This window comes from Oncorhynchus keta, chromosome 35, assembly GCF_023373465.1.
Source record: "Oncorhynchus keta strain PuntledgeMale-10-30-2019 chromosome 35, Oket_V2, whole genome shotgun sequence".
Classification (NCBI taxonomy): Eukaryota; Metazoa; Chordata; class Actinopteri; order Salmoniformes; family Salmonidae; genus Oncorhynchus; species Oncorhynchus keta.
The window spans coordinates 27,291,244-27,304,157 of NC_068455.1; the positions used below are offsets into that span (position 1 = coordinate 27,291,244).

At 41.8% G+C, this 12,914-nt stretch overlaps 1 protein-coding gene across 3 annotated transcripts in view; it reads left to right on the forward strand.

Moving 5' to 3' along the window:
- Positions 1 to 530: 530 nt before the first annotated feature.
- LOC118368222 (protein jagged-2-like) overlaps positions 531 to 12,914 on the forward strand; it is a 45,789-nt gene continuing 33,405 nt past the window's right edge. For 2 of the 3 annotated variants that reach the window (XM_035752130.2, XM_035752131.2), the window contains exons 1-3: positions 531 to 840; positions 1,438 to 1,758; positions 10,403 to 10,463. In XM_035752130.2, the coding sequence (XP_035608023.1) occupies positions 775 to 840; positions 1,438 to 1,758; positions 10,403 to 10,463 (448 nt within the window). In that variant the 5' untranslated portion in view covers positions 531 to 774. Of the gene's footprint in view, positions 841 to 1,437; positions 1,759 to 10,402; positions 10,464 to 11,641; positions 11,838 to 12,914 lie in introns of those variants that run through there. The other variant, XM_052496775.1, reaches the window with a different exon arrangement.

Genomic DNA, 12,914 nt, shown 5'->3' on the forward strand with positions numbered 1-12,914 from the left:
CTAAACCCAGTGGTCCTGCAACATAAACAGTAGAGGGGGCTGATAGATATGTGTTTCTCTACTTACATGTAAGAGAAGATGCCTTCTCAGGTGTCATGTATCTGTATCTTGGACCACTCTCCACATACTTTGGACATCAATGTCTTGTAATTGTAAATACTAACAATTGATTCAAGCCACATATCATGCCAGGCTATTTTTGCAACAATCATCCATTGCACTGTAACTTCAACCTTTATTCTGTAGTAACATAAGCAAGCATTGTTTGTAAGAAATAGTCAGGTATAAAACTGTGGACTGATCTTGAAAAGGAAAAACATACAAATATATGTTTAGACAAACTATGTTTTCTTATCAAAATCGTACCAAACTCAGGCATAATTTGCATGGCACTCCGCCCCCCGCCTCTATGGTTGGCTCGTGGCGGTTCCTCAACTGGTTAAGCCAAGAGTTTGCAAGTGGTTTGTTTAGCTGTCAATCAAAGAGCCATACCCGGGCTTGGCTTCAACAGTGAAACCATGAGTGAAACCGACCGCTTGCCTTGCTGTCGAGTGATTCGACCGTGTTTCTGGTCTGGACCAGCAGTGCGCTGCCTCCGCTGTCCTTAGTAGTACGCATCTTATGTTTCTGCTTCATTCGGAGAGATAGTAGGGGGATAGATCACGCGTTCTCATTGTGCATGCCAGGAGAAGAGGATACAATCACCGGTCAACGGCAGATTCTTAGAAATAAAGACATTTTCCTAATGGTATCATACACTAATCAAACGGAGACATGTGGCATTGTATGGGGATTTCGAAGTGTCTGTCAATAGTGTGTCTTCTGATGGTGTGGACTGAGGTAAGAACTTTTTTCTTTTTATATTGACAAATCAAACGAATTGATCAGCAGTTGCGCGAGTGTATCATGCACACAACGAGGTCTCATTCAGTTTGTGAATTTAATTTTTAGAATTCCATTCCTAATGAAATTACGTAGTTAAATCATGTGATCTTGGAATTCTACTTTGGAGCTTCCCTATGGATGAATTCGTTTTGCATTCTTCTTGGATCAAGGCAATCAGCGCAATGTATGGACAGTGTGTTATTACATGCCGGTGTTATAGGCTAATCTAGGTATCTATTTCCGTGGGTAAAAATCGGATGTTTAAAAAAACATACATTTGTTGTATAAAGCAGCATTAATCAAATCAAATAATTATAAATGAAAAACAAACAATTGCCCAAAACCTATGTCATTACTATAACTATAATGTGGAAGTAGGTCTAACACCACTAGCATCACTTAAAATGATGTGTAGAAAAGCATTCAGACTGAAACATCTAAACATTTTGAAAAAAATAAAAGTTCAGGTGTAGAACATGCATAACCTTCTGTAGCCTACTTAAAATGGTACGCGCTTCGTGTATTTATTTTATATTCAAATGCTATTCGTAGGTGTCCCAGTCTTCGGGCTCTTTTGAGCTGCAGTTGATTGCTGTACAGAACGCTAACGGTCAGTTGTCGGACGGGGACTGCTGCGACGGAGAAAGGAACGCGCAGGATCTCCACTGTAGCAGGGATGAGTGTGATACGTACTTCAGAGTGTGTCTAAAGGAATACCAAACGGAGGTCACGACCTCAGGCTTGTGCATCTATGGAACTGGATCTACTAACGTTATCGGTGGGAATACTTTTCAATTTAAGAGCACCAAAAACAACCAAAACCGAATCAACGACGGTGGAAAGATTGTCATCCCATTCCAGTTCGCTTGGCCGGTAAGTTGACGGACAAGTCATTATTACATCTGTTGATCCACTGCATATGTCCTGCTTTTATTAATTTACTTATTAATAGTCAAATATAGTCACTAGTCATGTCCAAACCGGATGAGGTTGTGAGTGTGCCATCTTCATTGCCAGTGGCCACTTGGCAACTTTGGAGAACACCTCAGTTTACAAGACTTGTCTGTAAATAATAAAGTATAAAACGTTTTCTCATGGCATGCATGGTTTCTGGCTTAGTGCATTCCACAAAAACTCATTTTTTTGTGTGCCTATTTTACACACCACAAATGTCAAGAACACATACACTTTTACTCGTATCTTTTCAAATTACATCTATTATATTTGCTTTTGCTTTGATTCCATAAATCACTGGCTACTGTGCCTTTCTCCTAAGGTCTGAAAATCGAAATGGCTGACAAAGTACAATTGTGCACATGGTGGTTGCAATCATTCATTTCTACATCATCATAGTAACATAGTACTAATCTGCAATTCCTATACTTGTCTGCTTCTACCAAACAAAGATAGGCCTACAGTCCAGCACATAGACATGGAAGCTCTCCAGTGATATTGAACAAATATGTCTCCCCATGAACAACATCTCGCTGCACATTTTGGACCAGATATGTGAGGATTGTTGTGTGGTTGGTTGGCTGTGTGACCTATCCATTCATCAGTCCTTGTGGTCAGCTGTCAGGGGAGGGAAAGATGGAAGTAGTAACTGGGGCCCTGGGCAGATACGGTTACCACTAAGTTGTGTGTGACATAGGGAGTGGATATCGGTGTCACCACTATACTCAAACAAGTGAGATCCTAGAAGATCCCTATAGATCTGTGCTAGGGGATGCCTTTACCTCTGGCCTCTCAGGTTCACTGAGTCGGGTCAGTATTATCCTCAATGTAGACAGGACAAAAGAGAGGATTGTAGTGCCGAGATAACCCTTTCAAGTTTTCCATTGTTGTGATGGGCCAGTCAAGGGCATATTAGTGGATGTGCTTTTCAATGTCCAGACATTGATCTCGAAATTGTTTTTAAAAGTCCAGAAGATGGTAAATAATGTTTTCTCCCATTAATAACTGTAACTGTTGGTTTATTGTAGCAGCATGTCTAGTGTTGTGTACTTTTAGTATTGGGCCTGAAACCATCAGGGTGTGCTAAGCTGGCCAGCAACCTCACACTCCTAACACTACATGACAGCTGCAGTTTAAATTTGATTTGATGCTTGCTGTCAGTTGCTAGGAGACCCCTAATAGTCTTAGTATATCCCCTCTTTCCACATGTATTTTTACATGAAAAAGAAAAGCTACCCAGTTTGCTTTCAAAGCAAATGACAGACCTCTGTAGTTTATTTTTTATTTTTATTTTTTTATTTCACCTTTATTTAACCAGGTAGGCTAGTTGAGAACAAGTTCTCATTTGCAACTGCGACCTGGCCAAGATAAAGCATAGCAGTGTGAACAGACAACAACACAGAGTTACACATGGAGTAAACAATTAACAAGTAGTAAAGTAAACAACATATACAGCATACTGGTATGTTGTTGACTGATAACCCTAATAGAGTTCATATTATCAAGGCATGCCTTGTAGCCTATGACAGTATGGTCAGAATTTCTGGGCCACTAGCTCCTGACGTGAATTAAAGAGAAAAATGCCTTTTTTCTGCCACTCGATCATTTCCTCATGGTTAACCTCTCACCCTGTGTGTGTTTTTAGTGAAATCTTTCTCATGAAATGGAGGGGGGAGGGATGCCGGTAAAAGAGAGAAAGGCTGCCTCTTCTCTTTCCTCTGTGAGAATTCAGTCACGACTCATGAGGGAGAGATATTTTTAGGATCCGGCTCAGTCACTTAAGACTCTGTGTTTGACTCCACAAGAAAAACATCCATTTAATTTGCTCCCTGCTCCTCCTTATTCTCTTATTTGTAGTATATTTAGAGGCAGTCTGTCCTTCCATCCCCCCATGGGAGTAAATCATAGGAATGAGGGGCAGTTACTCTCCATTTTTGTGGTTGTTTCCGTGCCCCTCTAACCCTGGCCATATTTTCCCACAAGCGTCGGTTAAACGGTTATATGATACCAGCCCTGTCAACAAAGTCACTTCTTGTGATAGGGTTTAGTTTGAATGACCATGGTGGCTGAAACGAATCTCGTCAGAGGTCTGATGTCAGTCAGAGGCCATACAGTATTGGGGTGTTGTTGTTGGGTTGACGTGCTTCACAGCATCTAATCCTCTGTCCCTGCCTCCTACCCCTCCTCTCTGTCTCTAGGTCACTTTAATAAGCCTAAAAGCATTGGTAGCGCTTCTCTATTTGGGAGAGGCAGGGCTACATTACGTGAGTGTTTGTGAGGTAAGGAAAGGTGAGGGATAGTGTTGTTTAAAGCCCTGTGCTCCTTTAATTGTGGTCAGGAAAGGTCTGCTCATCTTTCTGCTGCCGCCATGACCCGACTCGAGTGACTCCCTCTGGTTCCACTTTAGATGACCTGATTTTGCCTGTAGCCCAGCCGTGTAAAATGTCTGATTACTGGCTGCATGTTTAATGTTTTGGAGACACTGTTATGAGGTTGGGATAAGGGATGCATGTGCATGTGTGTGATAAATGCTAATTGAAATGCATGTATTGCAGCCAGGTGCTGCTGAGCTCAGTGCAGCTGTGATTAAAGCATGTTATTTCACAGCCAGTAAGTTTCATTTCCACTTGCCCTCAGTACCTGTTCACATGGCTGTTGGAGCTCTGCTGGAGCCAGCCAGCCCACCAGGCCAGGAGGACTACAGCAAAGCCTCCCTCCCTCCCTCCCTCCCTCCCTCCCTCCCTCCCTCCCTCCCTCCCTCCCTCCCTCCTTCCCTCCCTCCCTCCCTCCCTCCCTCTGCTGCTTTGTGTTCAGGGCTAATTAAATCCTAGACTTTATGTATATCATTAGCTGACACCTCCCTTTACACACCACATCTCTCTATCCCAATACCTCAGCAGATGCCCACTGTAACAGCATTGTATTGGCATTTTGTATGCATGTCTGTCTTATACTTTGGTGGTGAAATATTCTGATAATTTGTCATCAGGTTGTATTTTTGATCGTGAAATGGTTAGGTCATAATTGACTGTAGTGGGGTCTTTCCAAGATATTTTAAGTACAAATTGTGCACCAATATTGCATTTTAAAAGCCTGTCATATTAAAAGAAGTGCCCTTTAATTTAGACCATATGGAGAATTCAATAAATCAGATTTTTCATGGGATTAAAGACTTGCTAAGTGCTGAAATTCAGCATGTTGATTTATCCCTCCATCAACCCTGGGTCACCTCTAGGAAGATTTTAACCCCCTTAACCCCAACATTTCTCCAAGTTTCACCATCATTGTAAAGCCCTGGTTATTTTGTTGCTTTGATAAAGTTATTTCTGAAGATTATTATTTATTTAATTTGATAAATTATCAATTTATATCTGTCCCTCATTTTAAGGTCAATCCTGTTACCTGAACTGAATTCTCATTTTAATATGGTGAAACTATTCCTTTTTAAGTATTTTGTTTTTACAAAAGAAACATTGAACATCTAATAGTCAAATCAGAGTGTTAAAGCACGTGAGCTGCTTCTACTATTTTTGGCCATTTTCTGGTGTTTTGTGGTGTAAAACTGAGTGGGTCTGGCATAACACGTCAACCCTCTTACCCATAGACAGACAGGATAGAAATGTTTGAACAATGTCACTCTCTGTTGCACACAAGCTTCCATTCCTCCTGCCACAAGGGGATTTATGGCTGATTTAAGATGAAATTGTCAACCTTGTTACTTGATTTGGCACTTGATAGGCACTTACTACTTTGTATGTAAAAACATTTATGAAATGGGAAAACATATTTTTTTTTTATGAAGTTGAACATGTGCTCTTTATGACAGAATGTAAAAACTTTACCAAGTTCCACTTCTCAAAAGGCATCGAATTGGTGGAATGACCCAGTTGAGTGGTTCAGTGAGCTTGTCTGTGTGTCACAGGAACTCAGGAATGCTGTTGTAACTCTGCTCTCTCCTCTGGGGTGAAGGGGGTGAGGGTTCATCCACATTAGGGTTTCTCAATTGTTGGTAGCCTAGTTACTCAATCCTTGTTGTTGCAGGGAACCTCTGTAAAGTCAGGATTTAAACTCCAATTTATCATCCAGCAGTTATCAGGCCGTTTGTGTGTGTGTGCTTATTTTCTACAGATTTTCTATTGTGTTATTGACTGTACGTTTGCTTATTATGTGTAACTCTGTGTTGTTGTTTTTGTCACACTGCTTTGCCTTATCTTGGGCAGGTCGCAGTTGTAAATGAGAATTTGTTCTCAACTGGCCTACCTGGTTAAATAAAGGTTAAATATATATATATTTCTTTAATTGCTTGAGAGCCTCACAGTTTGCTAGTCCAGTGGGTGCACATTAATACATGTGCAAGAATACATGGTTTGATAGTGATTCCAATGTGATTGGGGTCTTAAACCCAGCTGAGTTTGCTCTGCTGTGCTGAGTGATTGGGGTTTTCCCAACCTGGGTTATCAGTTTTCCAAGCCCTTGGAGAACAGGAGGCTTCCCTTTTGTCACTGAGCCTTTCAGGCCAAACAATGAGTTTATACCTATGTTTTTATCTGCATTTATGGTGTTATAAAAACAACTGGAGGGATGGAGAAAGAAGATGGTGTTGGGTTTCCTGTCTGAAGTGATGGACTGTTGGCAGAGGAGGCTGATTTATGGCTGCATTGATGTCCTGGGAAAACTAAAGACAATGCTGCTCTATAGAGAGGGATGGCAGAGGGTGTGTCAGGCTGTCTTTATCAGGATATCATCAAGGGCACTCACTACTTGGTGCATATATGTAGAATTTGAGCATGCTGCCATTCTCCAAAAGTTGTCATTGCTTGTAATCTTGGTGCCAGAATAATCTGAGATGTTAATCATGAAAAGTGTTAACCACTGAGGATAAAACAACGTTTTGTTTTTCTTGTTACTAAATTGGAAAAGATGATGCAAGACCTACTGTACCATGTGGAAAGCTCAATTATGTGACTGAAGGAAACCCTGAGAAATAGAGTTTCAACAGCTTGGCTAATAAAAATATACCGGGTCATTTAGCATATTTTTATTTGATTTGATTTGTTTTGATGTAATTTGTAGAATGAGGATCCTGTGTAGGAGATGCCTTATTTAGAGTGGGGCTTTTTTGTTAATAACATGCTAAATTAGCCAGCCTCACTGTACCCTACTGGGACCCACATGTTTTATTCATTTCAATATCCTAACAGGTGTGAGATGACAGGTGTTGCTGTTTTTCCCCCTCTCATCTCAATATTTTACTAAAGTTGTTAATTGGGTGTTAGAATGATGTCAGGCATACTTTCTGTGAGACCCTATTGCTATTAGTGTTAAAGGTCCAGTGCAGCGGTTTTTATCTCAATATCAATTCATTTATGAGAAACAATTAAGTACCTTACTGTGATTGTTTTCAATTAAAAGGGTCAAAAATAAACAAAGGGCAGTTTCTCAAGCAATACTTTTGCTAGGACTATTTGGAAGTGGTCTGAGTGTAGAGGGGAAAACTGAACGTTTCCTGTTGTTTTCAAAAAGGTTTGGAACCCTTTCTTATTGGTCTATTAACTCATTTATGCCAAAGCTCCATCCCACCTTAACAGGCAGAAATGTCAGGCTGTCTTTTAAAACAGGTCTTTAACTAAAATGTCATTATCATAATTTTCCCATCTTCACAGTTTTATTCCAACCTCATAGTATGAAAATATACACTGAGTTTACAAACCATTAGGAACAACTGCTCTTTCCTGTATCAGGCTGTATCACAACTGGCCGTGATTGGGAGTCCCATAGGTCGGCGCTCAATTGGCCCAGCGTCGTCCGTGTTTGGCCGGTGTAGACCATCATTGTAAATAAGAATTTGCTCTTAACTGACTTGCCGAGTTAAATAAATAAAAAAATAATTCCATGACAGACTGACCAGGTGAATCCAGTTGAAAGCTATGACCCCTTATTGATGCCATCTGTTAAACCGACTTCAATCAGTGTAGATGAATTGGAGGAGACAGGTTAAAGAATCATTTTTAAGCCTTGAGACAATTGAAACATGGATTATGTACATTCAGAAGGTGGATGGGCAAGACAAAATGTTTAAGTGCCTTTGAACGGGGTATGGTAGTAGGTGCCAGGTGCACTGGTTTGAGTGTGTCAAGAACTGTAACACTGCCTGGTTTTTCACGCTCAACATTTTCCTGTGTGTATCAAGAATGGTCCACCAACCAAAGGACATCCAACCAACTTCACACAATTGTGGGAAGCATTGGAGTCAACATAGGCCAGCATCCCTGTGGAACGCTTTCGACACCTTGTAGTCCATGCCCCAACGAATTGAAGCTGTTCTGAGGGATAAAGGGGGTGCAATTGAATATTAGGAAGGTGTATATTAAACACAGGTAAATCACATTTTTGACTGCACTGGGCCTTTAAAAGTTAATGCTGAGTTGAGTCATCTTCTTGATTTTAATGTAGAAAACCCCTAGTTAAAGCAGTACTACTGTGTCTGTAGTGGGTTGAGACATAGGCGATGGAAGGGGTACAGTAATTTATTCATTGAACAGGTGAAGACAGTGAGGAGTGTGCTCAAATCCCTCTGACTCATGTAAAATGGTCTGGAAGGTGTCAAGTGACAACTACTGTGACTGCTGCCCTGGTCTGGTCCATCAGGTTGCACTACAGTCAGACATGCACCCCACAGCCGCACACTTTGCACCAGCCTCTCCCAGCCTCCAGTCTCTCCTCAATGACACATACACACAGGAAGCCCAACAATGAGTCAGAGCCCAGAGAGACTACTGGCTGATTGGAAGTCAGTCTTTGAGACATTTATGATTTAAGGAAGATTGAATAAGATATCACACTGTTATTATTACTCCATATCATAGATGACGCCTTGGGCTCCCCAGCCTCATAAATCATAGCCAGTCATATTTGACTGACAGGGCAGGAAGGAGAATGGGAGGCAGTAGTCTGATCACTCAAAGGCCAGTAGTAGTGGGGAGACACGAGAGGACAGCAGAGGGGCAGGGAGGCAGCCTCTCACTGTGCTATGCCCTCCACTGAGCTTTTCATGAAGAATGCTCATTGTATGATGTAAAAATATGTATTGTAGATGTAATACTCCATCTACTTGTATCACATCACACACTGTGGTGATGAACTAGTTTATGTGACTCAGGTCTGGACCTATCTGTGGCTGTGTAAAAGAGATGTCTGTGGTCAGATTGTCTCCTCCTCCTATCGGTCTCCTGGGGGACTGACTGAGGGCCCATTACTGGGACAGCTGATGATGCAATGGAAGGTTTACTTTTGGGGGAAGGTGAAGATAAAGCCAACTGTATGTCCTTGGACCTTTAAAGAGTAAATGATTTGCATTCGAAAAGGTCCAGAGTTAGTGGCATGTGTTTTCGGATCAATCTGGAGAGAGGCCATACTAGCTAGATTAATGCAGACTTCAGTTACATACAGGGTTTGTTTAAATAGAAGTGATAAATGGGGACTGTGGTATAAGTCACGACTGGGGGACGGGAGATAAAAGAACGAGACTTCTCTGCCTTCCATATACTCAGCAGTTTAGCATTATTAGAAGTCATATTTGTGAAATATACAGTTTCCTCCAACAGCTTTGAGCATCCAAGAATCCAAATTACAGAAATGTTTAGCTCCTTTTTCACCCCTTCTCTCTAATCTGACCACAGTACTGTGTAATCTAGCCCGCCGACCTTCTTTTGGTGGAATGGGCTATACTGGCCACAATCACCTGACAGAAAGCCAGCTCCTTTTCTGGCTTTGGTGTACTGGTACCCAAATAACTCCCCATGAATTTCAGTTTAAGAAACCTGCTGCTGTTAGATTTTGAATTGTTTCAGTATGTGTGTGCCACTTCAGGGGAATGATATCACTGTACAGTATAGTACAGCAGCGAGACTTGACCTAACAGCTTAATCACCTGTTTTGTATTAGAATGTGTTCAGTGCCGGTGGTTCAACTTCAATTTGTTATCCCTACAGTAGTAGTTGCACTTGTTAACTTCCCTCGGGCTTATATCCAGCTAATCAGTGACAGCAGTGTGGGAACCAAGAGCTATTTTCTCACCAGCAGCATCCACGTTCACTCACAAACGGTGTGTGTGTGTGTGTGTGTGTGTGTGTGTGTGTGTGTGTGTGTGTGTGTGTGTGTGTGTGTGTGTGTGTGTGTGTGTCAGAGGAGGCTGGTGGGAAGAGCTATAGGAGGACGGGCTCATTGTAATGGCTGGAATGGAATAAATGGAATGGAGTCAAACACGTTGTTTCCATGGGTTTGATAGGTTTGGTACTATTCCTCCTATAGCTCCTCCCACCAGACTTTGCTGGTGTGTGTGTGTTATCATCATTTGTTCCTTGTGTAATGCATTCTGTGTGTGTGTGTGTGTGTGTGTGTGTGTGTGTGTGTGTGTGTGTGTGTGTGTGTGTGTGTGTGTGTGTGTGTGTGTGTGTGTGTGTGTGTGTGTGTGTGTGTGTGTGTGTGTGTCTGTCAGTGTGTTGGACTGGGGAGTAAGAATTCTTACAACCTCCTAATGATCCCGTCTGTGTCTCTCTTCCAGCGGGCGTACACTCTGATTGTGGAAGCGTGGGACTGGGACAATGGTACACACAGCAGCAGTGGTATGTACAGTATACTTCACCTTTCCAGGTATTTACTACCACATGAAAGGAGAGCCAGCCAGGCCTCAGTGTCTCCCATCAAATAAGTCATTAGGTGAGGGGTGGAGGATGTGTGTAGTGTTTATTTAGAAGTGACAGGGGTATTTACTTTGACATAAAAAGACGGGGAGGTCCATGGCAGCATCTCAGAACCAAGGTTACAGGTGGTGTCAAAAAGGAGATTTGCGTGATTTATGTGATTTATCTACTCTAATTTAGACTAAGGACCTTTCCTCTCTCATTAGTAGCTGTAGTGATTGTGGAAAAAAATCTATACAGTTACATATCGCAAAATAATTTTGGACAATATTATATCGATACTTTATCCGCAAGTATCGGTTTGAACATTTAAAAAAATATATATTTCAAAAAATTTGCTAGGTAGCGTCAGCAAATCGGCTGTACCTGCGCCAAAACTCTGGGATTTTTCATCCTATAGCTTGGCCTCAATCTTCTTTTTAAATAGCGAACCAAAATGTTTTCAACACTTTTATTTCCATGACTGATAAAAACTAATTTTCTCATGCTTTTTCTAGTCTCTCTTTAGCAGACATACCGTATCGTGAGCATGTTTGGAACATCAAATCGCAATAAAATCGCAGTATTGAATAGCAATACAAAAATAATTGTGAGAATTGTGAGAATCTCAATACATATCGTATCAGCACCTATCGTGATAATATCGTGAGGTTCCCGGCAATTCTCAGCCCTAGTCACTGCAGGGATGGGGCATGTGAAGATGTGTGTCTCTGTGAGAAGAGCTTCATTAAAGGTGACTAATTGTCTCAAGGGGAAACAGGGAGCTCCTTCTGCGTCAGGCCCAGTTTGGACGCGGGGTGCCTAGTCACTGCTATTTGGAACACAGCTGTATCCTGTTTTTACTTGCTTCTCTCATTTCAGTCCTGTTTGGCTTTGTTTTGGAAGCTCTGCTCAGAGGAAGAAAGGTTAATTGTGGAATGTGGAATGTAATCTATGTCACTCAAGTCAAGTGTGTTAGATTTAGGGCAACATTGAACCTCAGGCGAGATCAATGGCTGACCTAACCTGACAAGGTTGTTGTGTTTTTCTCTCCGGTGAACAGGCGATACACACCAATCCAAGCTTCTATAACAAGCTGTCCTGTTTTCACTGCTGCATAACTCTTAGAGAGTCAGCTCTATATATTCCCAGGAACAATGCAGCTTCACACAAAGCAGCTTCTTAGCAGCACAAGAGGAAGAAAAGTCCCCAATACAAAGCCCAGACTCCAGATGATTGAAATGGACTGTCAAGTTGAGCTGCCATATACCAACCACAGCAAACAGATCCATACAACCACTACAGTGGCAAGAAAAAGTATGTGAACCCTTTGGAATTTCCTGGATTTCTGCATAAATTGTTCATAACATTTGTCCTGATTTTCATCTAAGTCCCAACAATAGACTTGCTTAAACTAATAACACACAACAATTAGACGTTGTCATGTCTTTATTGAACACACTGTGTAAACATTCACAGTGCAGGGTGGGAAAAGTATGTGAACCCTTGATTTATAACTTGTTGACTCTCCGTTGGCAGCAATAACCTCAACCAAACGTTTTCTGTAGTTGTGGATCAGACCTGCACAACGGTCAGGAGGAATTTTAGACAATTCCTCTTTACAAAACTGTTTCAGTTCAGCAATATTCTTGGGATGTCTGGTGTGAACCTCTCTCAAGGTCATGCCACAGCTTCTCAAATCGGGTTTAGGTCAGGACTCTGACTGGGCCATTCAAGAAGGCGTATTTTCTTCTGTTGAAGTCATTCTTTTGTTGATTTACTTCTGTTTCCGGTCGTTGTCCTGTTGCATCACCCAATTTCTGTTGAGCTTCAATTGGCGGACAGAGAGCCTTACATTCTCCTGCAAAATGTCTTGATAAACTTGGGAATTAATTTTTCCGTCGATGATAGCAAGCTGTCCAGGCCCTGAGGCAGCATAGCAGCCCCAAACCATGATGCTTCCTCCACCATACTTTACAGCTGGGATGCAGCTGGGATGTTTTGATGTTGGTGTGCTGTGCCTTGTTTTCTCCACACATAGTGTTGTGTGTTCCTTCCAAACAACTCAACTGTAGTTTCATTTGTGCACAGAATATTTTGCCAGTAGCGCTGTGGAACATCCAGGTGCTCTTTTGCGAACTCCAGATGCGCAGCAATGTTTTTTTTGGACAGCAGTGGCTTCTTCCGTGCTGTCCTCCCATCCAATAAACCATTCTTGTTTATTGTTTTACATATCGTAGACTCGTCAACAGAGATGTTAGCATGTTCCAGAGATTTCTGTAAGTCTTTAGCTGACACTCAAAGATTCTTCTTAACCTCATTGAGGATTCTGCACTGTGCTCTTGCAGTCATCTTTTGCAGGACGACCACTCCTAGGGAGAGTAGCAACAATGC